Genomic DNA, 25,502 nt, shown 5'->3' with positions numbered 1-25,502 from the left:
AACTAGAGAAAGCCTGCACGCAGCAACGAAGACCCAATGCAGCCAATAAATAAATACATAAATAAATTTATGAAAAAAAAAGCAAAAACAAACCAAGCCCTCACCTGATGGAGTATCCCCCCGTCAACAGCCACACCTACAGAACTGACTCCCTGGCAGCCTCTGTCCTTCACCCCCTGGAAGGTCAGTCCCGGCATCTGGCTGCTCCTCCTCGCTCCAAGAGGTCGCAGTGACCCTAAACCCAGGGGACGCTAACCACCTCCACCCACCCACCTGGCTTCTTCCACAGCCTGTTCTCAGGGTCGTCCCCTTTCCAACCCGCCTGGCTTGGCTCTTGGTGGACCGTCCTTCTGCTCCTGATGTCTGCGTCTTGGGGTTTGCCCCTTGACACCCTCCCTTCTCACTCCTAGGCGACCACAGTAACTCCCACTAAATCCTTCCTTCACTTTTAAGACTAAAAAATATATGTAAACAGAAACAAAAATGGCCCCTCATCCCACTGCCCAGATGGCATCTGTTTTTCATATACAAGAAACAGGAACTTCCCTGGTGGCACAGTGGTTAAGAATCCACCCGCCGGACTTCCTAGGTGGTGCAGGGGTTAAGAATTCGCCTGCCAATGCAAGGGGACACGGGTTCGAGCCCTGCTCCAGGAAGATTCCACATGCTGCGGAGCAACTAAGTCTGTGCACCACAACTATTGAACCTGTGCTCTAGAACCCGTGAGCCACAACTATTGAGCCCATGTGGTGCAACTACTGAAGCCCATGTACCTAGAGCCCGTGCTCCACAAGAGAAGCCACTACAATGAGGAGCTAGCACACCACAATGAAGAGTAGCCCCCACTCACATCAACTAGAGAAAGCCCATGTGCAGCAACAAAGACCCAATGCAACTAATAAATAAAAATAAATCTTTAAAAAAAAAAAAAAGAATCCGCCTGCCAATGCAGGGGACACAGGTTTGATCCCTGGTCTGGGAAGATCCCACAAGCTGCGGAACAACTAAGCCCATGTGCCACAACTACTGAGCCTGTGCTCTAGAGCCCTCAAGCCACAACTACTGAAGCCCGTGTGCGTAGAAACCGTGCTCAACAAGAGAAGTCATTGCAATGAGAAGCCTGCGCACTGCAATGAAGAGTAGCCCCTGCTGGCCTCAACGAGAGAAAACACATGCGTGCACAGCAATGAAGAACCAATGGAATCAACAAATAAAAAATAAATTAAAAAAAAAAAAAAAAGAATCCACCTGCCAATGCAGACTGGCAGGGACATGGGTTTGAGCCCTGCTCCAGGAAGATCCCACTTGCTGCAGAGCAACTAAGTCCGTGCGCCACAACTACTGAGCCTGAGCTCTAGAGCCCGCAAGCCACAACTACTGAGGCTGTGTGCCACAACTACTGAAGCCCACACGCCTAGAGTCTGTGCTCCACAACTAGAGAAGCCACTGCAATGAGAAGCCCGTGCACTTCAACGAAGAGTAGCCCCCGACCAAAATAAAATTAAAATTAAAAAAAAATTTAAAAAGAAAAAAAAGGTCAAGTGATTTATGTAATTAAAAAAACCCACAAAAACGAACAAAAGGCCTATTTGTACAAGGTTGGGATAGTCAAAAAGCATTAGGAGGTAACATGCATGACCCCCACGCAGTTGTTCAAGCCTGAAACCCTGGAGGCATCTGTGAGTCTTCCCGAGCACTGCCTCCCACGTGCAAACCCTGGTCCCTTCGCTTCAGCTCTGCCCAAAGCATCACTAACTCAGCCTCTCTGCTCCTCCTCCTTCTCCAGCCGCCTTCCACTTGCTGCCCTGGACGATTCCAACAGCCTCCTTCCCGCCCTCCCCATCCCTCCAAGCCAGCTTCCACACAGCGGCGAGAAGCCGCTTTCCTCGCTTACCCCTCAACAGGGCTCACGTCAGGTCCCTGAACACACACAAGGGCTCTCCTGCATCTTGGGGCCTGTGCGGTCAGCTCTGACCGTGGGCTTCCCAGGCTGGCGCCCTCTCGCCCTTCAAAGTCTCCACTCCGCTAGCAACTCAGGAAGACCATTCCTGACCACCTGTCTAAAACGGCAACCGTCTCTCTTCACGCATCTCAGGTTTGTTTTGTCTCCACCTCATTCTCCATTGTATCCCAGCACCAAGGTATCTGCAGTAAACTCTGTGTCTCCCATAAACACACCAGGCACTGTGCTAAGTGTTTTATATGCTTTGTCTTAATCCTCACCTGTTAAGTAGGTATTATTTTTTCTCGCCGTGTATATGAGGAAGGTAAAGCTCAGAAAGGTTAAGTAACAAGCCCAGCATCACACAGCTGGGAGGCAGCACGGCCAGGACCCACCCACAGCCAGCAGTGTGTCTGGCTCCAAAATTCACACGTGCTCCCCCGGGTGTGCCCCCTCTCATACCCTCTGACTCCTGCCCGAGCAGGCAGCACACATCGCCTTACCACGTAGGCTGCAGAAACCAGTACATAAATGATGGCCCGGGCTCCAAGCTCTGTCACACTCATCAATCCTGAAATGTTCAAAAAGTAGAATAAACCAAACATCTTCCTTATGAAAGCAGACCCTATCGTAATTTAAGAGAAGCCAAGGTTGCCCCCAGAAGCATAACCCAATGGCAGAATTCACTATCTGGGCCGAGGAGAACCCCATTCAGGAAGCATCCAAGAACTTCGGCAGATGGGATACACGCTCACTCCAGAAGCCCCCACTCCACCAGGGAACAAAAAATGGGGCTTAAAGTAGAAAACGATGAGGTGCCCAGTGGTGCAGGTCATCCCTCAGGGAGATGGGGGGTCACAGTGTGGAGGGAAGGCCAGAGGGCACTGGAACTCCAGAAGTGATGGGACTATTGATGTATTCAAGTGTCCAGAGAAGCTTTCACATCAAGTATTATCACCCTGTCTCTGCTGTTTTCTCTGTTCCTTCACTAGCAGTGGATGGCTAAGGTGACTGCCTGTGACCAAAATTTTTGTAGGTCGGAAAGAAACTCAGAGCAAGGCTAAAACAGAACCAGATCAGTCACTCTGTAAATGCCCTAGGATCTTGGCACGATGCCTAGCAAACATCAGCTGAGACACAGGATGGCCAGAGAGTCCTGAGACCTAGATTTGGGTTTTGTTCTCCTGCTCTGTGACCTTGGCAGGTCACTCCATGACCTTGGCAAACCTCCCCTTCAAAACTACAAAATGAAAGGCAGGGGGGTGGCACGGAGGCCTCACCCAACTTGCATAGTATGCTTATGGTTGGATGAGGACTGAAACCCACTCTGAGAGCCTGATGAAACTGAGAAGCAAACTTCAGTTTCCTGAGAAGCTCTGGAGACAGGATTAGCTGGGCTGTTGACAGGTTTCCACTCAACAGCTGACCAACCTGCAAGGAAGGTTCTGATCTCAGAGGTCCACCACTCAATGCACACCATGAACATACTGGGGATAGCCAGCTGGATGAAGGAGCCCCACTCCTGGAAACAGTCCCTGGTCCAGCCTGGAGGACAGGACAGAAAACAGCATTTATTTTTCCACAGTTTGATACCAATAGTTCTATCTCACATGCCTGCCTCCACCAAATGCTCAGAAACAGGGAGGTGCCAGTGTTCACCAGAAAAATAATATATTTTATTTATTATTATTATTTTTAGAAAGTAATTTCTTTTATTTTTTTAATATTTATTTTAGTTATTTATTTGGCTGTGCCAGGTCTTAGTTGCAGCATGCAGGATCTTCGTTGTGGCATGTGGGGTCTTTTAGTTGAGGCATGCAAACTCTTGGTTGCAGCATGAGAACCCTTAGTTGCAGCACACAGGATCTTTGTGGCGGCATGTGGAATCTTTAGTTGTGGCATGCAAACTCTTAGTTGCAGCAGGCGGGATCTAGTTCCCTGACCAGGGATAGAACCCAGGCCCCCTGTGTTGGGAGTACGAAGTCTTAACTACTGTGCCAACCAGGGAAGTCTAAAAATAATATATTTTAAAGATGGCAAGAAGACCAACGTTTGAGATGGTAGGAACAGAGCAGACAGAATGTAGTGAAACTGAAGCATGTATATGGCCTACAACCCACATATTCCACTTCCGTTATACACAGCAGAGAAACCTACATAGAGTCTCCTAAGAAACCACATAGGATATCTGCTGTGGCCAGAGTGCTTGTGGGATACTGGGGGCATCACGGAGACGATCACTAACGAACTAGAAAAGTAAAACATGACGGATGAACATTACAGGGGAAAGCAGAACACTGGGCATACACAAGGCAGTGTGGATAGCTCTAAGATACACTGTGCTCACAGGCAAAATACAATTAGATGAATTGGACTACAACAAAACTGAAAATTTCTGTGTGTTAAAGGACACAATCAGGACTTCCCTGGTGGCGCAGTGGTTAAGAATCCACCCGCCAATGCAGGGGACACGGGTTCGAGCCCTGGTCCAGAAAGATTCCACATGCCACAGAGCAACTAAGCCCGTGCGCCACAACTACTGAGCCTGTGCTGTAGAGCCCGCAAGCCACAGCTATCGAGCCCACGTGCAACAACTACTGAAGCCTGCGCACCTAGAGCCTGTGCACCACAACAAAGAGCAGCCCCCGCTCTCCACAACTAGAGAAAGCCCGCACACAGCAACGAAGAGTCAATGCAGCCAAAAAATAAATATTAAAAAAAAAAAAAGGACACAATCAACAGAGTGAAAGGCAACCCACAGAAAGGAGAACATATTTTCAAATCATCTATCTGATAAGCACATCTGTATATCACAATATCCAGGATATACAATAGATAGAACTCCTACAATGCAACAGCAACAACAATTTAAAAAGTAGGCAGGGCTTCCCTGGTGGCACAGTGGTTAAGAATCCATCTGCCAATGCAGGGGACACGGGTTCGATCGCTGGGCCAGGAAGATCCCACATGCTGCAGAGCAACTAAACCCGCACACCACAACTACTGAGCCTGCGCTCTAGAGCCCTCGAGCCACAACTACTGAGCCCAAGTGCCACAACTATGGAAGCCCGCGCACCTAGAGCCTGTGCTCCTCCAACAAGAGAAGCCCCCGCAATGAGAAGCCCCCACACCACAATGAAACGTAACTCCTGCTCACCACAACTAGAGAAAGCCCATGCACAGCAACAAAGACCCAATGCAGCCAATAAAAATAAATAAATTTATTAAAAAAAAAAAAAGAAAGGAAAATGGTGGTTGTCAGGGGTTGGAGGAAGGGAGTGTGGAGAATTGTTAAATGGATACAGACATAAAGGGAGAGATCTGCAATAATACAGTAATAGTAGTAACACCCTCTTACATCAATGGATGGAAAATCAATAAGGCCACAGTGGTCTTAAATGACACAATAGACCAGTTAGACTTAATAGATATCTACAGGACATTACATCCAAATACAGCAGAATACATTCTTTTCAAGTGCACATGGAACATTCTGCAGGATAGATCACATGCTAGGCCACAAAGCAAGTCTCACAAGCTAAGAGGGCAGAAATTACATCAAGCATTTGTTCCAACCACAACAGTACAAAACTAGAAAACAACTCAGGAAGAAAAATGGGAAAAGAACAAACACATGGAGACTGAACAACATGCTACTAAGAAACCAAGGGGTCCATTAAGAAATCAAAGAGGAAATCAGAAAATAATGTGATACAAATGAAAATGGGAATACCACACTGAAAAATCTATGGGATACAGCAAAAGCAGGAGGAAATGTATAGCCATACAGGCCTTCCTCAAGAAACAAGAAAAATCTCAAATAAACAACCTAACCTCCCACCTTAAAGAATTAGAAAAAGAAAAACAAAGCCCAAAGTCAGCAGAAGAAAGGAAATAATAAAGATCAGAGAGGAAATAAATGAAAGAGAGATTTATTAAAAAAAAAAAAAAAAACCAATAGTTAAGATCAGTGAAACCCAGAACTGGTTTTTTGAAAAGATAAAACTGATAAAACTTTAGCCAGGCTCACCAAGAAGAGAGGACCCAAATAAACAAAATAAGATATTTGCAAACCATATATATATAAGGGATTAGTATCCAAAATATACAGAGAACTCATACAGCTCAACATCAAAAAACCAAACAATCCAATTAAAAAATAGGAAGAAGACTTGAATAGACATTTTTCCAAAGACATATAGATGGCCAACAGGCACACGAAAAGATCAACATCGCTAATCATCAAGAGAAACACAAATTAAAACCACAATGAGCTATGACCTCACACCAGTCAGAACGGCCATCATCAAAAAGACCACAGATAACAAATGTTGGGGAGGATGTAGAGAAAAGGGAACCCTCATTCACTGTTGGGGAGAATGTAACTTGGGGCAGCCACTATGGAGAAGAGTATGGATGTTCCTCAAAAAAACTGAAATAAGGACTTCTCTCATGGTGCAGTGGTTAAGAATCCACCTGCCAAGGCAGGGGACATGGGTTTGAGCCCTGGTCTGGGAAGATCTCACATGCCACAGAGCAACTAAGCCCATGCACCACAACTACTGAAGCCCACGCACCTAGAGCCCGTGCTCCACAACAAGAGAAGCCACCTCGATGAGAAGCCCACGCACTGCAACAAAGAGTAGTCCCCGCTCACCACAACTAGAGAAATCCCACGCACAGCAATGAAGACCCAATGCAGCCAATAAATAAATTAATTAATTTAAAACCTGAAAATAGAACTAGCACATGATCCAGCAATTCCACTCCTGGGTATATGTCCAAAAAAAAAAGGAAAACAACTGATTCAAAATGATACGTGATCATGGCAGCACTATCACAATGACCAAGACATGGAAACAACTTCAATGTCTGTCAACAGAGGAATGGATAAAGAAGACGTGATGTATATATATCCAGATAATAGAATACTACTCAGCCATACAAAAGAATGAAATTTTGCCATTTGCAACAACATGGATGGACCTGGAGGGCATTATGTCCAGTGAAATAAGACAGAGAAAGACAAATACGGTATGGTATCACTTATACATCTAAAAAATAAAATGAGTGAATGTAACAAAATAGAAACAGACTCACAGACATAGAGAACAAACTAGGGGTTACCAGTGGGGAGAAGGATTGGGGGAGGGGCAAGACAGGAGTAGGGGACTAAGAGGTACAAACCATTATGTATAAAATAAATAGGGGGCTTCCTAGGTGGCGCAGTGGTTAAGAATCCGCCTGCCAATGCAGAGGTCACGGGTTCGATCCCAACTCCAGGAAGATCCCACATGCCGCGGAGCAAGAGCAACTAAGCCCGTGTGCCCAAAAAATAAATAAATAAATAAATAAGCTACAAGGATATTTATTGTTCAGCACAGGGGATATAGCCAATATTTTATAATAACTACAAGTGGAGTGTAATCTATAAAATTTTTCTATCACTGTTGTACACCTGAAACTAATGTAATATTATAAATTCACTATACCTAAATTTTAAAAAGAAATGAAAAGAACAGATTGGAAAGCAAGAAGCAAAATCCTCTCTTCTCATGTGGCACGATCCTACACCTACCCAAAGAATCCACAGGAAAGCTCCTACAGAGAATAGGTCACTCCAGCAAAGTGTCAGGTACAAGACTGACAGAAAGTACAAGGGTGAGTCAAAAACTATCTGCACTCTGGTTATATTAAAACTTGTATAAATTCTATAGCCAGAGTGTATAAATCCTACACCCTCGTAGGTTAGAGGTTGTCCGGGGCCGGGCAGATGGAAAGTGGGGAGTTATTGCTTAATGGGTAGAGTTTGTGTTTGGAGAGATAAAAATGTTTTAGAAATGGATGGTGGTGATGGTGGCATGATATTGTGAATATACTTAAGGACACTAAATTGCACACTTAAAAATGGTTAAAATGGCAAATTTTACATTTTATATATATATGTTACCACAATTCAATAAAATAGAAAAAAATCTATTTTACTAAATTACGAATGGATGTTAAAATATTTAAGTTGTAAGTGGTGCTGATTGTTTAAAAGAGTTCCATCTGTTCACATGATTTGATAAGACATTAAACTTCACTTTAACAGAGCAGAACAGCTGCAAGAAACAACTAGGATTCTGTATTTGCAATTCTAACTCATTTAAAATTAATTCTTACAACACAATAGGCTTCTATGAACAAAAGCTGCCTTTGTAGACATTAAAAAAAAAATCTCACATTGAACCTGTAACTTTTATATTTTTAGTGACTTAAATATTTTATAGAATTTTCAAATTTCCCAAAAGGTAAAAACTAAAACACTCCGAGGGAAAAAAAAATTCAGAAACCAGAATCACATCTTTCTGAACAACAAATAACGCAAGAAGTCAATGTCCTCCTTACCTCCCCAGGTGCTGACGTGGATTCTTTTCCACCACACGTACAGGAAGAGGAGAGCAGACAGGAAGAACTGGGAAGTGGTGTTGGCACAGGAGGATCCTCTGACGGAGAAAACATTATCATCACCGGTGAGTACATTCCTCCCAAATACAGGTAAACCAACCACCCTCATAAGCTTTCACTCTCACGGTTATCAGATGAGCCCACAACTCCTGGACTATCTTCTTTTAATATTTTAATCACCAGATCCACTTATAATTGACTCATTTTCTTTTCATCAAGATTGAATTTTTGTGGAAGAACCCAATGTTACCAGAAAAGCAAAACAACATAAAGATTTATCACCCTTCCTTGTCCTGACAGCCTTAAATAAACCATCAAATTCTTAAACATAGTTACAAGGCTATGGCAGACAGCTGCTGGGTTCAAACACTGGTCTAAGGTCATAGAAGTATTATTTCCCAGGATTAAAATAAATTTGCTTTCTCTTGGGAAATAACCAGAGAGCATCTTCAGTGGATGACAGTTTATCCCCACAAATAGAATGGTGCCCCATTCTGGCACCGAGACCCAGGAACTCTGCTTTCTCTTCTATCATTTCACGTTCCTGACCCATCCTTACACTTTATCATTTCTCCGTTCCTATGTGTTTTTCTCCTCTTACCCACCTAACCCCAAACTGCCCTTCATATATCTGTTTCTTCTGTTGTTTTTTAAAGAGCTTTTTTTTGATGTGGACCATTTTTTTAAAAGTCTTTATTGAATCTGTTACAACATTGCTTCCGTTTTATGTTTTGGCTCTTTGGCCAGGAGGCATGTGGGATCCTAGTTCCCCAGCCAGGGATCGAACCCGCACCCCCTGCACTGGAAGATAAAGTCTTAACCACTGGACCACCAGGGAAGTGCCTGTATGTGTGTTCTGAAAAACGTCTAAAAGATGGTCTTTGAGGTTCACCAGCAGAGCAGCGTGGTCAGACGCATATGTGGGTCAATGTCACTGCTTTTCAAACTCCCCGATGGCCAAAGCCTCTTTCAGTTTTCTGAAAGGTGTTTTTTCAGTGATTGTTCTGTGTTCCAACTCTGTACAACCCTTCAATTAATGGCTTTTGTATATATTTTTTACTGCAACCAACAGTAAGAATTAAATTTCCATCACTATGCGGTATACACACGCCATGGAAGCCAAAGTCTCATGACAAACACCCCCATGCCACCTTCTATCTTCTATTCTATTTCACCTGATTTTATTTCACTCACAATGTATTTCATTTTTTGAAGTGCTGGTCACCACCTACTAAACCGGTTCTCATTTATAAGGAAACACACTGCCCTAAAGCCCCTCAAAACTGCAGGGGCCGCGTCCACGAGTGCTGGTGAGGCCCCGCCAGCCTCACGCGGAGGCGGCAGCTCTGGGGGCCTCCGTGAGGGCTGGCCTGGCACCGGGCACCCGCCCGGGGAGGGCGTCCTGCGTGCGAGCCCTGCCTGCTCGAGCTTCAAGACGGAGTCTGGCTCCGGTCCTCCTAACCCAGAGGCAACAGGGGCGTCCACCGGCCGCTGCCCGCCTCCGGCCCCGGCTGGGCTCCGTGCCGCCCTCCTCTGGGCAGGTGCCAGCTCCCCGCTGTCCCCAGACCAAGCCCCACCGTCCCTCCCTGCCGGGTTCCAGGGCACAGCACTCCCTGGGCCACCCCTCCCCCTCCCCCGAATCCCGGCATCCCAGCACCGCAGCCCGGCCCGGCAGGGAGGGTCACTACCCACACCACCCCGAGGTCCAGGGCGAACAGCAGGAGAGCGTTCATGCCCACGTGGAGGACGTTCGCGGCAATCCCGGCGACCACCCGCGGCGTGATGATGCCCTGAGAGCCCCGAGCAAACGGGAATGTGAGCACTTCCCACAGCCCATCGCTGAGGTGCTGAGAAACCGCAGAAACCATGCACACTGGTCTCTGCCCGCCCTCATCACTCCCCCCCCGCCCCCCCCCCCACACACTGGTTCCCAGCACGAGCTAAAACCTGTGTCATCCCCTCCCTGCTAAGGACCAGGAGCATCGCTCGTTCTAATATTTGGTCTTTGACCCCAGTTCCCAGCACGGAGCTCCTAAATCCCTTGGAAATTCCTGAGTGATGAGTATCTTTTGCCCTAAGGAGGCGACCGGAATGGGCTCCTGGATGGGGGCGGGTCACCACAGTTGGAAGCTTGGCATTTTCAGGGCTCCCCACCGCCGCTCTTGGGCAGGGGGATGCTGGAAATGGAGTTAACGAATGAGCACGCCCTTGTGAGGAAGCCTCCGTAAAGCCCAGCACAGGCGCGTGCTGCGGGGAGCTTCCAGGTGGGTGACCGCGGGGACGCGCCCTCCCCCTCCCTGCCCCACGCGCCTCTTCTACCCGGATGTCTGTCTGGATCCTTTATTATGTCGTTTTATAATAAACCAGTGGACAGTAAGAGAAGTGTTCCCGAGTTCTGTGAGGAGTTCTAGTAAATTAATCGAACCCAAGAGGAGGTGTGGGAACCTCTGATGTGTAGCCAACTGGGCAGCGCAGGTGACAACCTGAGCTGTGATGAGCACATAGGGGGGGTGTGTCAGGGGAGCAGGCGCGGGGGACTGAGCCCTTAAGCTGTGGGATCTGACACCATCTCCAGGTACACAGTGTCAGAGCTGAGTTAAACTGCAGGACACCCAGCTGGTGCCGCTGAATTGCTTGGTTTGGGGGAAAAAGACCCCACATCTGATGCCACTTCTGAGTGTGGTAGTCATGTGACAGTACAGGAGAAACGCAGGAGGAAGAATGAATTTTTCCTACACAGGTGGCGACATGAACATTCAGAGTTAAACAGGCAACAATTTTAAATGACAGCGAAGTAACCCAAGACCAACAACAGCAGGAGTTGGGACCACGGGCGTCTCCTGCTCTGGTGCCTGACCCAGAGCAGCCAGAAGCGGGCAAATGCCCTGCGTGATGACTGGCCAGGCCACAGCGCCACACAGAGAAGAGAGAGGGGACCACCCCACCAAGAGGCGACCCGGTCCCAGCATGAGGTTCGTAAGCAAAGACCACCTGGGAGGCACCAGGACTGAGGCTGGGCACGCGTGAGGTCACTGCCTCCGGAGCACCCAGCGATGGCCCGTGGCGGAGCAGGGGGTGCAGAGAACACGCGTCCCTTTATTAACAAACTTTGTTTGTACCTGTTGCCCACACGACACTAGTACTTTCTTTAAGTAAGACTTCTGCATTTGCACCCCACATTTAAACCGCTGACTACTGTCAAAGTGCAATGGCTTCGTGGACAAACGGTGACACACAGGCACTGGGGGCTCAGTTAGGTGGGCTGGGGCGCCTCTCACCTCCGCCCACACCCACCCTGCCCTCCGCTGCACGAGGCCCTGGGGGTCCCGCACACGTCTGGGGAGGCAGCCACGGGACACCGGGTCCTCCGTCCCGAAAACAGGCACCAGAGCCAGGCTGAGGCCAGTGCAAGGCCAGCAGGCCACCCCCAGGTAAGGAGGGGGGTGCAGGCTGCAGAGACACCAGGGGGCCTGGAGGACGTGACGGAGCCAGGCATCTCTCGAGGGCGGGACAAATCTGTCTACAAGACCACATCTCCCAGACAGAGCCCAGGGTAGAACCTCAGAGCAACACTTCTCACTTTTATGGAAAATTCCCTAAGATACTTACACCTGGGAGCCCAGGTGACATCGTGGCACTGTGGCCGGTCCCATGGGGCCTGAAAGCAGGCCGTGGACGCACAGCTGTGACAGCGCGCAGCTGGGGCTCGGGCCGAAGCCCCGATATACTCAGGGCCTCGGAGCAACGAGGCCTCTGCTGGAGCCTCCGTTTTCTCCCTCGAGGTGCATCTCTGTCTAAGCACAGACAGGCTCGGGGTGCAGAGCAAGGAAGGGGCGGGGCAAGGATGGGCAGGACAGACGTACAGTGGGGGGGCTCCAGGTGCGGCTGGCACGGAGAGCTTGCAACCTGGTGGGGGTAGGTCCCAGGTGGCCCCCACTACCGGGAGCCACACGTTCGGTTCGGCCCAGCTGCCTCGTCTCACTTCGCCTGGGGGAGGGGGCGGGTGTGAGCTGGGACAGCCCAGGGCCCGTGGGTCCAGAGCCTCGGCCCCCCAGCCCATCCTGCCCTGCAGCCCCACCTCCACCGGGACCCTCGGGCCCAGCCCAACACTGGGCTGTTGTGTCGGAAAGACAAACACTCGAAGAGGATCCTTGCGGCAGAACAGCTTGTAGAAGAAACTCTAGCTGTGAATCCCAACTCAGAACGCACCCTCTTCGGCCCTAACGCTCCTCTCCTGTAACGCTGGGTAAGATGGTTACTCTCTCGCAAGACTGCAGGGAGTAAATGTGACTCTCAGCACGCACACGGCTGGGTCACGCACGCTGTCTGCCTAAAACCAAAACTGGGGAAAGCGAGGAAAAAGCCCGCCCCAGAAATACAGACTTTTAAATATGAAAGCCTTTCGATCAGACTTTGGAGCCAGGCTGAGTTCAAATCCCAGCTCCTCGGCTTACAATCTGTGTGACCTCGGGCAAGCCACGGAACCTCAGGTTTCTTATCTAAACGTGGAAATAACAGAGCCTGCTCACACTGTTATTAGAATTGAGTAAGGTGACATATTTATAAGGCACAACAGTATCTGGCACAGAGGAGACAAAACAAATTGTTTTTTTTGTTTGTTTTTGGAGGGATGCTTGCCATGTGGTAATGCAGTATTTTATTTATTCTGTCCATTAGTAACTACTATTTGATAACATCTATAATATTAATAGAACTTAATCTAAGAGAAGTTCAACTTACATTTTTGTTTTCACACTGCAATACTGGATATTAATCAGAAGGACAGTCAAAATTATTATGGTCGAAATTTTTATGTCAAAAATTTATGATAAATGTTTGGTATTCGTCTATATACAGTTCAGTTTTTGGTGTAAAGTTCTTAGGCTGCAAAAAAGAACAACTGGTGTACTTCACTAATAGGAATATCTCTTAATGCTGGGATGGCCTCTTCTTGGCATTTCTCCTGTGATGGTGTGAATGGAGCTGAGCCGAGAGGTGCGCATCCTGTTTATTCCAAATCCGAGCCCGTAACCAATCACTGCGGTAATGAGGAGGTACACAGGCCGTGCGACTGCCCAGTAGTTTTGAGGCCAATACGTTAAGCCTAAGGAGTTTAGCCACGATTCAGGAATAAAAGCCCACACAAGATACAGTATGAAGCCAAATTGGGAGCTTAACAAAAGAACGAAGCCATAAATCGCTCTTTCTGGCAATGGCGACAGTGAATTTTCCACCATTTTTCCTGTGGCTTTAGATAATCTGTTCACACACGTGCACACAAGCACCCACACCTCGCCTCACAAATTATTGTTAATAAATAAAACACAGAAACATCACACTGAGTTAGGAGAAAAAAAATACTGACTACACATTTCCAGTATTATGGAGTAAAAATGTAAAAACACCTGTACCTGATTTTGTAAATATTTTGCCTGCAGCTGGAACAGAAATGTTGCCTGTAAGATAAAACAGAAAAACATCTCTTGTTTAGGTCAGTTCCAATTTTTAGTAAGATATTTCACCTTGTTATGTGACTTCAAATTCAGACACTCAGGCCCACGCTAATCAAGTGCTAGGATAATCAGATGTGAACTATCTGGATGGTCCCAGAGCGGACGCCCTGAGGACAAAAGCGAACTCTTGCCAACTGAGGAGAAGCTGCTCTCTGCCTTGACATCTGAATGGCTTGAGGGTGGCAGCTGGCGGTCCTTCCCCGCATCCAAGTCCCTGGGGTAACCCCAGGGACTTCCCTGGCGGTCCAGGGGTTAAGACTCCACGCTCCCACTGCAGGGGGCGAGGGTTTGACCCCTCTTCAGGGAACTAAGATCCCACAAGCCGCGTGGAGTGGCCAAAAAAAAAAAAAAGTAACCCTAGAATAAGCAAGGAAATGTCTTGGACATCAGTGTGGCACAAGCTCTGAGGATCAGTGAGGTAGGGGTGACAGGTCCAAGAAATGCTCAACTTTTGCATGAACAGCACTTTGATAGAAATAAACAAAAGGAAGGGAGGCCCTGGCACGACAACGTCCACGAGCCGCTTCCTGTACCGAAACGCAAGGATGTTCTTAACACTCACCGTAGAGCAGGGATGAAAATCATCACGGAGACCTGGGCTGTCCTGACATACACAGCAGAGAGCCTCCTGTTAATACTAAACCAACCGCTGGTCATGCTGTCTTCACACTGAATCCACAGAGTATTTTCTAAAAATTAAAACTAAAAATAATGCATAAGCGAGAACGTTCATAGCGACCGTGAACGACTGCTTCTCTGCAGCAGAAGTGGACAGCGCCTGGGGCCTGTGACATGTCTGCTTGCTCAGGGAGCTAGACTTGACGTGTTCCAGCTCATTCCAGGCTGGAGTGGTGGAAGGAACACAGCCACACGAACGACACGCTGGGCAGAAGCCGGAAGCCTTTTGGGGAAGGCCGGCGCCCGCGGCCCCGGGCGCCCGCTGTCTGGAGGCAAACGCCAGGCGACCAGGTCGCGCGCTCCCCTCCCGGCCGAGGAGAGACACCCCGAGCGTCTGCGAAACGCCCGACCGAGGCGCTCCGAGAAAGGCAGCGGGCAGGGTCCCCAGGCACGCGCCTCGGGGGTCCCCGCCGGCCCGGGCTCCCGGCTTCCACCTCCCACAGGGGTCGGGTCCAGGGGACGCGCGAGGGAAGCGGCCGGCGGCGGCCCCCGCCCCCGGGGGTGGGGGTGGCGCCCGGGACGCGGCTGACGCGAGGCCCGGGGTCCCGCCCGAGCAGCAGGGGGCGCTCGGCCCTGGGGACGGCGGCCCCGCGCGGAAGCAGCACAGCGAGAGGACGCGGGCGCCCCGCTGCGGCTCGGCCCCCCCCCCCACGCGCTCAGGCTCCGGGCTCCGAGGGACTGGGGGAGCCAAACACGGCCCCCCGCCCCGCCGCCCGCTCCCCGCTCAGCAGCCCCCCGAACCCGGCGGCAAGGCGCTGAGCGTAAACGGTGCGAGGCGAGCGGGGCGCGAGGTGGGCCTTCCGGACTCGCTGGGCCGATGCCGCCGGGGCGCCTGCTGTGTGCCAGACGGGGGCGCGGGGCGGGGGCCCAGCTCCGCGCAACGTCCCTGCTCTCACGGCAGAGCGCCCCCCGGGAAGGGGCGGAGGAGGGAGGCGCGGGGCATGGCGCTCAGCCTGGCGACGCGGGGCCGCCCCCGGGGGCGATCTGGGGGGGGGAGCTGGGGGCGTCTGCGGGGCGGGGCCAGAGTGGGGGAAGGGCGCGGCCGCCGGAGGGCAGGCGACGGATGCGCCCAGGCCCCGCCTCTCCTTCCGGAGCCCCCTTCTCCGCAGGTAAGGGACCACTGTCCCTTTCTTCAGCCAAAGGTGTCCGCCTTCAGCACGCGGGAGAAGACTCCGTGCGACTAAATTAAACATTCGGCAGCAGAAGAGTGGAGGCACCAGGGACGTGTCACAGGATGTCACGCAAATACTCAAAGGGAAAGTACACCCGCGCCACTGAAACAGAACCTTCTCCGACCACGCTGTTGAGGGGGAGGGGAAAAAAACACAGGCCGGGACCTCCCTGGCGGGCCAGCGGCTCGGACTCCACCTTCCAAAGCAGCGGCTGTGGATTGCATCCCGGTCGGGAGCGGAGATCCCACGTGCCTCACGGCCAGACAAGCAATATTGTAACAAACTCGATAACAACTTTAAAAACGGTCCACGTCAAAAAGAAATCTTTAAAAAAAAATGTAAGTTCTAGAGTTGTGTGGGTGTACAAATGTACACAGGTTGAAATATTTGTAGGATAGTCACCAAAAAGTTCCCAGAGGTGACTGGGGGATGGGCACGGGTAAATTTTAGTGATCTTTTTTCACTTTTTAAAATATTTTTCTAGATCACCTAAAACTTCTGTATGTTTGGCTTTTATAATCTTTTTAAAAAGCGATTTAAAATTTGAGAAACCATGTGTGCTACCATGGGAATACATTTAATAATACAGAAAGATGTCCATTGTATATTGATAAATGGGAAATAAATTAAGATAGTCTTTTTGTTTAAAAAAACACATGAATAAAAATGACTGAAATGTTGAAATGGTGCCCCAAAAAGGGACCCAAAAAACTATTTTAAAATAAAATCTCACACTGTTCATCAGGCCAATCCAGAGTTAACTTTGGCCTAAATCACATTAAGTCCTTCAGAGCCACGTTCAGCTTAGCCTGTAAACTCGATCTCAGGAAACCCTCATGCGTCACCTGGCGGGAGCCGAGTGCAGCAGCTCAGCAGATGCCACACTCACCCAGCGCTGTGCCTTCCGTGGCACGTAACCCTGTCCTCACTCTCCCGGGCTTGGGGTTCAAAGGTAGAACACATCTGTCATACACCCGCCCCCCCTCCATTCATCCATCCGTCCAACCATCCAGCCACCCATCCACCCACCCATCTCAGCCTCCTCCTCTCTCTCCTTCTCACTCATTCGACAAGTTCCCAATGCACCTGCTATACAGCAAGCATGATGCTGAACCCTACGGATTCAGAGACTGACAGGGACACAGCTTTCTCCCTAAGGAGCTCAGAGTCTAGAAGGAGAACCACTATGGTTATAGATCAGGTGGGAGACAGAGCCAGGAGTAAAAGGCCTAGACCAGCAGCTGCCTGTTCGCTGGTGCTGCCTGCACACCAGCCCAGAGCTCCTGGCCCCGAGACAGGCCATGAGGATGGAGAGAGACAAGCAGAGTCAAGAAACGTGACAAGTCAAACTCAACAGCAACCCACGGAGATGGGGGAGGAAGCGGAAGGCTTCTGGCTTGAGTAGAGGGTAGTGTATTCTTGAGAGAGGGCGCTCTACAGGGAAGATGGTGAGCCTAGTCCTGGACGAGCTGGGTCTGAGGACAGGATGGACATTCGAGTCTGGCCCTCAGGCCAGAGATGGAGATGTGCGTCTTCACCAGCGGGGGTGGGGGGTAGGCGCAGAATGACAGGAGCTGGGGGAGGATGTACCACAATGGGAGGTAGGTGAGGGCAGGGGGCTCCAAGGGGCAGGAAGAAGGAGAGCAGACACCACAGACTGAGTAGGAGCCTCCAGAGAGGTGGCTGGACCACCACGAGGATCTGCAGCCATGGCAACCAGGGAGCGGTGGACAGCAGCGGTGGCCAAGCGGGTTGAGGACCGGCTTGGGGCGGGGTGGGGTGCACAGGAACGGAGTCAGTGATCGGTGCTGAGTCCAGGGCGGTGTCCAGACAGGGACCACAAGGGACACCTGCAAGCACCTTGGTTTGAAGGAGAGGAGAGACAGAGGGACAGTGGGTGAAGGAGGATGGTTTTAGGATGGGAGGGATCACAAAGGACAGAAAAAGGAAAACACAGCCCTGAGCAGAGGGGCCCAGAGGACAGAATTAGTAAAGGCAGCTCCGCTTCACTCACGGCCATCAGCAGCAGGACTTCTGACAAACAAAAGGCTGCAAAACCACAGCCTGTCCTCAGTCCCTAAGAGCAGCTCTAAAACGAAGATAAGTGACCAAAAAAGGTCTGTGGGGCAGGGCGGTCCTCACCTGAGACATCAGTGTGTCGCAAGCGGCAGCCAAACCAGTCCCAACGGAAATCCCAGCAACATTCACAGCCTGCAAGCAACAAGCGACCAGGTGAGGCAAGGATGCGGGGGCCAGCCGGAAGCAGAGCTGCTGGCAAACAGCTCCCCTGACCCAGGAGCAGCTGGTGACTGTGTCTCAGATCACACGGTGTCCGCGTCCGTCCTTGTCGACTGTCACACAGAACGTACTAACTAAAGGATCACTGCCGAGACCAGCTCGGCGACTTCAGGTGAGTGACGGGTGCCGCAAGCTTGAAGAAAACACAGACACAGACTGAAGAGAAAGATGGGACCGGGGGACTCAAGACCTCTAGGATCAAGAGCCTTGCTGATTGATCCCAGGTTGCTTTTACTGAGTTCTTGGCATAGCCTAAGGGTCTAACACTCCCAGGTTAATCCCATAAACAATCAAAGGCCTCACATGACTGGGGCAATGATCTTTGTTTGCCTCCTGGGTCCGATTTGAGCAGGTGTGGATCTGAGCAGGGTGCGGATTTGAGCTGGGCGTGGAGAGCAAAGCAGCCCTGGGGGCAGGAGACCTCTCTCAGAAGGATTAAGGGTCTGTGCCCCACCCCTGTTGGCCCCTCTGCAACTGTGCCTGTCTTAGGTTGTTCCTCCCCTGAGGAATCTTACCCGTCTCTGGCTAACCAGCCATCCTCCAGGGCCAAACAGGGTGATTATGAGGAATGCAGTGAGAAAGGGGCTGCGCCCCCAGAGAGGGTTAATTTTCTGCCTATGCCCCCATAGTCTCCACGCCCCGCACCCTTAGCTCCTCCACTGCTCAAGCAGGACATTCTGCATCCAGTCGCTCGGCCCACATACTTTAACATTTTCAAGGTTTCAGAAAGACTCCTGAATGTCTTCCCACAGATCACCGTCACCGGCGTCAACCAGGGGAGCGGACAACCTAGTTTTTTGTAAACCACGTCTGCATTTAATAAAAGTAACACTGTGGTTAACACCTGAAGGCCAGCTCCTGATCTACGGTGTGCATCTAGCAACAGCACACCTGCACCAAGCACATGCCACGTGCAAGGCAGTCCCGAGCCCTTCGCACACGGTGCTGTGATCACTCCTCCCATTTTACGGGTCGTCTGAGTGAGTCACAGCAAGGTCGGGTCACTCAGATGGTGACTGAAGCTGGGCAGCCTGGCCCCAGGCTCTGGTCCTCCAGGGAGGCCCGGGACGACCTCCGTGTCAGCCTCTGGCCCAGACCCCACCCAGTGCCCCGGACAGCCAAGGCCGCAAGCGGTGACCTGCAGGTAAGGGTCAGAGCCGAAGGTGCCGATTTGCAGCAGTTGGGTGGGGGGAGCTGAAGACCCTCGTTTTCATCCTGGGCTCACGTGCAGCAGTGATGTCAGCTCCAGGATGGCCTTCCTGGCTGAGCAAGGCCACCAACTCCAGCCCCCAGGAGTCAGTGACAGGCCACCCCCAGAGCCGGAGCAGGTGTCCACCTCACGACGCTCTCTGCTCTGAGTCCCCTGGGCGGCGTCAGCCTTCCAGAAGAGAGAAGGGTGAAGCATGTCAATTTCTCAAGTGTTTTGTACCGAAAAAAGAAGTTGCACGTGAGCCTTTTCTGGTAAATGGATATACTTTGGTGTTATTCTTTCTCTACAGCTTCAAGTCCATTCGGGTCAAGTTACTAGTCAGAGATGGCTTTGGTTAAAGTCAATGACCCTCCACCAACCCAGCCCTGATGTCACACTTGCCCTTCACAGCAGCCAAGGTGATAAAAGGTGCACAGAAACTGCTACTGTATCTCTCAGAGCACCTTGTCCAGGACACAGGCTTCTGTATCAGGGTGTCCGCTTTATGAAATTCTACAAGAGAACCTCCCTAAGACTCAGCAGCAAGAAAGGCTGTGCTTCAGGGAACTCTGCTCCCTGTTATGTAGCTGCCTGGATGGGAGGGGAGTCTGGGGGAGAATGGGTACGTGTATATGTATAGCTTAGTCCCTTTGCTGTGCACCTGAAACTATTACAACATCGTTAACCAGCTATACTGCAATCTAAAATAAAGTTTAAAAAAAAAAAAGAAGAAAGGCTGTGCTTCCCTGAGAGGTGGCTCAGGAACACTTGGGGGAACCACGTGGGTGGGGGGTTCAGAGAAGATTTGCAGCCCTTCAGATGTCAGTCACCCCCCACCTTATGCCATCTTCCATCCATGTCTCTTGGACCTGATTCTACCAGTCATTTATCCTTCTGCCTTGAAGGTATTTTTGTCAACCAACTCAAATGCTTTGTGGAACAGGTGGGTATATAGAAATGTTCTTTTCTTTTAAAACCAAGCACTTTTTTAAGCCCTTTGATACTTATCCAGAATTTTTTCACAAGGTAAAAAAATTTTTAACTGTGTCTGGCTTTCAAAATTTCGAGTTTTCTCGAAATGAGTCTATTGTCTCCCTAGTGATTCGTTGCAATTTAACAGCTGATTAAAAGCAAAGTCTCGCCACCCACTGCCCAGGGGAGGACAGGCACAGACCCCCTTATCTAAGACCTTGTCCACAGCTACGCCTGCCTTTGGAACACAATCACCTTCCCATGCACCCTTTTCAGCCCTATCTGTGTCATTTTAGGTTTGCACTTACTGTGTTATTATTTTTTTCTTGTTAGTCACACACCAAATCTTTGTTTTTACTGAAATATGGTTAATCTACAACGTTGTGTTATTTCAGGTGTACAGCAAAGCGATTCACTTTTATGTGCAAGTGCGTGTGTGTACATGTGTGTTTATATATATACACACACACATGTTCTTTTTTAGATTCTGTTCCATTACAGGTTATTACAAGATATTGAGTATAGTTCCCTGTGCTAAACAGCATGTCCTTGTTGGGTGTATTCCTATTATATCTTTTCTTCAAAAACTAGGAACTCTTTCTTTACCCTCTTATCATTGGGTGATTTCGGGGAAAAACAGAAAGAGGGAAAGAATCACCACAAACCATATATAAAATCTGAATTTAGTTCCCCTCCCAAGATAGGTGTCAAAATAGTTTTGGTGAAATAAGTGAAAGAACAGGAGCCGTGGGATGCTATGTGCACGGGTACATGACTGTACAGTCAGCATGCTTCAGCCCTCACCGTGGTACAGATGGGAAGACACAACGGCGTGCAGCCAAGAAGAAAAACACACATTCAGGGGATGCCCAGGGGAGAGCCGGCTCGCGCAGGTCTCCGGAGCTCTGCGTTTATGAAATGTCTGCTGGGGCCACATCTGTGCCGGTACCAGGCTCAGCAAAAGGTAGCAGGAGCGGGCGGATCCCGGGAGAGCAGGCAGAGACAGACCAGCACAGCACGAAGGGGCCAAGACGGCGGCGGCACAGGGCTCGGAGGGGGTGCCTCCTGGGACCGCTTTGTGCAGGTGACCCTGCCCTGTCTAGGCAGACACACCCAGACCTCACACTCAGTAACAGAAAGAGTGGGCACCACGTGCAGGGGCTGAGATGCCCGGATGTCACGTACGTGCTGGTGAGGACTGCAGGAACTCTGGCTGCAGAACAGGATGGGGGTGGGATGCAGGCAGGGCAGGAGGAGGGGAGGCCGCAGGGCTGGCTCAGTGTAGCAGGAAACAGAAAGTGATTTTGAGAAATGGGGCGGGGTGGGGGGGGAACCTCCCTGGTGGTCCAGTGGTAAAGAATCCGTCCTGCGATGCAGGGAACTGAGGTCCCACATGCCGCGGCGCAGCTAAGCCTTTGCGCCACAACTAGCGAGAAGCCCACGCACCACAACGAAGAGCCTGCACGAAGCAGCTAAGACACGATGCAACCAAAAAAAAAAAAAAGAAAAGAAAAGAAAAATGGGAAATTAAGGTAGCAGGGCTTGCTGACTGATGCAGACAGGGGCCCTGTGTGGGGTGCCCCCAGGGCAGGAGGGTCACCAACAAACAGCGGAGGAGGGGAAGAGAAGCTGCAGCACCACTACCAGAGGGGAGCCAGGGAGGACTGGCAGGGGCGCAGAGTTCCAGGAGTGGGGCGGGGGCGTGGCCAGGTGAGGGCGAGTCCTGACAACTTTCTAAGAGTAGGTTAAATGGAGCGGTGGGGAACTAGAGGCCAGCTTGCAATGGGGAGAACAGGAAATGAGGACAGTGTAGACTTTCTGGCAAAGAGCATAAGTGGACAGAGGCCAGACGGGGCTGGACAATGAGGAAACAAGCTTTTACAGAAAGGGAGTGACTTGGATACGTCTTCATCATTCAGTAGGACAGGTGGAAGGGAAGGGGCTGGACGTGAAAGCACGGTTAGGAGCCCAGGTGGAAGGCTGGCTGCAAAGAGAAGAGCGGTGGGGGTCCAGGTGGCAGGGCTGAAGGAAGGGAGGGGGGTCAGGCACTGACCATGTGGCCCTGGATTCTGGGAGGGGACCGAGTGGGGCTGCAGAGCGAGGGAGGATGGAGCCCCCAGCACGATGGAGTCCCCAGCACGGGGAGCCCCCCACCGAGGGCAGAGGCCAGACAGCATGGGTGTGAGGACGGGACAGGCTCCAGGGATGAAAGCTGTGAGCAGAAGTGGAAAATTTAAAGTTTCTACTGCAGGTGCACACAGAGGGCTGGAAACGTCAGGGTGTGGGCCCTGATGTGGATGCGGGAGTCCCGAAAGCCAGCGAGATGGAGGGAGGTGGACACACCCCCCCAAGGAGAGAGGCAAGCACTCAGGTCCTGAGGTCGTCAATGAACACAAAAGAGGCTACGCAGAGTTCATCAATGAGGAAAAGTAGAGGATGGTGTACCGGGTGGACTAAAACCGGGCACTGTTTTGGGAGGGTCTGCATGCAAAAGAATGAAACTGGACCCCTATCTCACACCCGTACACAACATCAACTCAAAATGGGTGAGACCAGAAGGTAAGACCTGAAACCATAAAACTCCTAGAAGCAGCTCAAGCCATGAGCTCCTTTCATAAGTCTTGGGCATGATTTTGGGGATTTGACACCAAAATCAAAGGCAACAAAAGCAAAAATAAACGAGACTACATAAAACTAAAAAGCTGCTGCACAGCAAAGGAAACCATCAAAATGAAAAGGCAACCTACCACGTGGGTTCACCCAATACAGACCTGTAGATAAGACATCTGAGTCCATGTTATCAAGGTTGTCTCAACCGTAAGAAGAACTTCTGTGGCCCCTCCGTGATCTTAGGGCTCTCCCCACCTGGGTGGGAACAGGAGAGGCGTTTTCTGAGACTGGGAAAGATCACCTGCCACCACCAGCAGAAGGAGTGTTTCACCTTCTCTGAAAGCCTGGAGGAAATGCAGCAGAGAGGCAGCTTTCCACTACATCACCGACAAAAACGCAGGGACTTCGAAGCAGGTGTAATTTCAATCCAGGGCAGAAGGGAGACACTCTATTACAAGGCTGAAACTGCGCGACCTTAATGAACTGTGTCATTTAAACTAACAGCAGCCAACCTAGATCTAGATAAGTTATCTGGTTTAACTTCATAATAGAAAAAAAAAAAAAAAGCAGTTCTTTTAGTTCTCCCAGCGGTGTCTTTCTCATTGCCACAAATTCCTTGCCATACCTGGTCCCTGCGTAATTAGAGGTGTTCACCACGGGATGGATTGAGAGGAGGAACAGCCTTTTCTAAGGAGCTGACGGGATCTCCTTTCAAATCTAACGATAAGCTACAGGAACCCCCGGGGTCAAGCTCGGACCCTGTAAAGGTGCCAGACATCACACCGTCCAGGTTCCAGGCTTTTCCCGTCGTCAGCCCAAATAAAAAGAAAAGAATGTGAAAACCTACCGGGACGGCAAGCGTAACAGCATCCAGCTCGACCCTGCCCAGGTGTCCGCAGAATATGGAGCTGACCACGCTGGTGAGAAAGGCCAGCAGCTGCGCGAGGGACGGGGGGAGGGAAGCGGGGAGCGCGCGTCACCCCCGCCTCCCGCCCGAGACGGCGCGGACCGCGGACGGCCCTGGCCCCCCGGCCGGACGGCGGGACGAGGGGCGGCGGGGGACGGGGGGAGCGCGGGGGGAGGGGCGGCGGGGGACGAGGGGCGGCGGGGGACGGGGGGAGCGCGGGGGGAGGGGCGGCGGGACGAGGGGCCGCGCACTCACCACGGGGCCTGCGAGCGCCGCCAGCTCCGCCGTCTCGCGCCCCACGTCGGGCGGCAGCGCGCCCCGCAGAGCCCGCAGGGGTTGGTGCCAGCCGGGGGGTCCTGCGCCGCTGGGCGCCGGCGGGGGCGGCCGCGGGGGTCTCCACGCCGGCGCGGGAGGGGCTGGGCGGCGGGCGCGCGGGCTCCGGCGGCTGCGGGGACGGGGCGGGGGCGGGGTGGGCGGGGTGGCCCCGCCCCAACCCCCGCCTCAACCCCCGCCTCCGCCCCAATCCCCCCGCCCAGCCGCCCGGGCCACCCCCCTCCTTCCGTGGCCCCGGGGACGCGGGGGAGGTGCGGCCTCGGTGGGCGGCGCGGAAGAGGCCGGTAGGAAAAGTGCATCCGGAGGGGGGGCCGAGGTAGCCTTCGCTGGCCCTCCGGGCGACATCTCCCCCCACGCCGGGTCAAAGAACTTCCTCCCCGTTGCGGGGTGGGGGGCGGCGGTGCCCAGTGGGGAGGGGACGAAGCGCCGGGAAGTGGGCGTTGCTGCGGCCCCACCGCGGGGGCCACCCAGGGCGCAGCCTCGGTCCCTGGAAGATGACCCTCCACTTGCTGACCCGAGAGGAATGGAGCGCCCAGGGTGGAGATGCCTTAAGGAGGCACCCTCCCACCCCGCCGCCTGCCGAAATCTGCCGTGGGGTGTTTTTCACTCAAAGGAGATAATTTTTCTCATTTTGTCCATTGTCTGTTCTTTTCGGGCAAAAGCCATGCCCAGCTGTCTGGATCCCCTCCGGCACGCAGCGCGCTTAGCCGGCAGCGAGGCTTGCTGAGCTCACAGCCTGGCCCCGGCCCGCCAGGCTGCATGCAACCGTTACCCCTGCATCCAAGGCCGCTGCCGACACCGCGTCCCACCCGCTTAAGAGGCGTTAACAACTGAGGACTGGCTTTTCCCAGCTGCGAAGACTTTCCCAGTGATTTCCAAGGCCGAGGAGAAGGGTGCATTCGTTAAAACCTCATCTTTTTGAGATGAGGCCGCACAAAACCTTCTGGATTTAACCACATCTGCCATTAAAAGCCTGTTGCCTTTTTTTAAGAGGAGGACAGACCCAAACAAGATGAATAGGGCCTGCCCAGGATCCCAGGCTCCCCTCTCCTAGAACACTCTTTTCATTTTTGCTGCCTTCCAACTTTATCAACCTTTCCTTCTATCAAAATGGAAAAGGGTCTGATTTTTCCCTCCAGTTTGCCTGAATTAGCTCTCCGAATCCTGTATTTCTCTCTCTGGGATGCCCAGTACTCCAGGAAAACAAAGTGCTGGTCCTTCATCCCCGCCCCCCCCCCCCCCCCCATGCCGGTCCAGACCGCTGTCAAGACAGCCTCTGCACAGGAAGCACGCTGATGCCACCTGACTCCTTTCTTCTTGGTGGCCTGTCTTCTCCCCTTTTGGTTTCTTAAGCATGTCCACTGCCCTTGGTACATGAGTTCTGGACTCCAAATGAATAAGGCACGAGGGAAGATACATTGTAAAATATATTTTAAAT

The 25,502-nt window shown here is 51.4% G+C and overlaps 1 protein-coding gene and 1 pseudogene across 1 annotated transcript in view; both read right to left on the bottom strand.

Moving 5' to 3' along the window:
- The window catches only part of LOC130840293 (nascent polypeptide-associated complex subunit alpha, muscle-specific form-like), a 43,868-nt gene extending 19,459 nt beyond the window's left edge, over nt 1-24,409 (bottom strand). Inside the window, exons 1-11 of the mRNA XM_057715649.1 lie at nt 24,264-24,409; nt 23,985-24,176; nt 23,672-23,771; nt 17,898-17,966; nt 15,308-15,713; nt 14,645-15,261; nt 13,804-13,848; nt 10,085-10,182; nt 8,333-8,430; nt 3,374-3,487; nt 2,446-2,513 (exon numbers count right to left, since the gene is read on the bottom strand). Coding sequence (XP_057571632.1) covers nt 2,446-2,513; nt 3,374-3,487; nt 8,333-8,430; nt 10,085-10,182; nt 13,804-13,848; nt 14,645-15,261; nt 15,308-15,713; nt 17,898-17,966; nt 23,672-23,771; nt 23,985-24,176; nt 24,264-24,409 — 1,953 coding nt within the window. The remainder of the gene's footprint in view (nt 1-2,445; nt 2,514-3,373; nt 3,488-8,332; nt 8,431-10,084; nt 10,183-13,803; nt 13,849-14,644; nt 15,262-15,307; nt 15,714-17,897; nt 17,967-23,671; nt 23,772-23,984; nt 24,177-24,263) is intronic.
- On the bottom strand, nt 13,251-13,629 carry LOC130839851 (phosphatidylinositol N-acetylglucosaminyltransferase subunit P-like; annotated as a pseudogene).
- Nucleotides 24,410-25,502: the final 1,093 nt, after the last annotated feature.

This window comes from Hippopotamus amphibius, chromosome 17 (genome assembly GCF_030028045.1).
Source record: "Hippopotamus amphibius kiboko isolate mHipAmp2 chromosome 17, mHipAmp2.hap2, whole genome shotgun sequence".
Classification (NCBI taxonomy): Eukaryota; Metazoa; Chordata; class Mammalia; order Artiodactyla; family Hippopotamidae; genus Hippopotamus; species Hippopotamus amphibius.
This window is presented reverse-complemented; position numbering and strand designations above follow the sequence as displayed.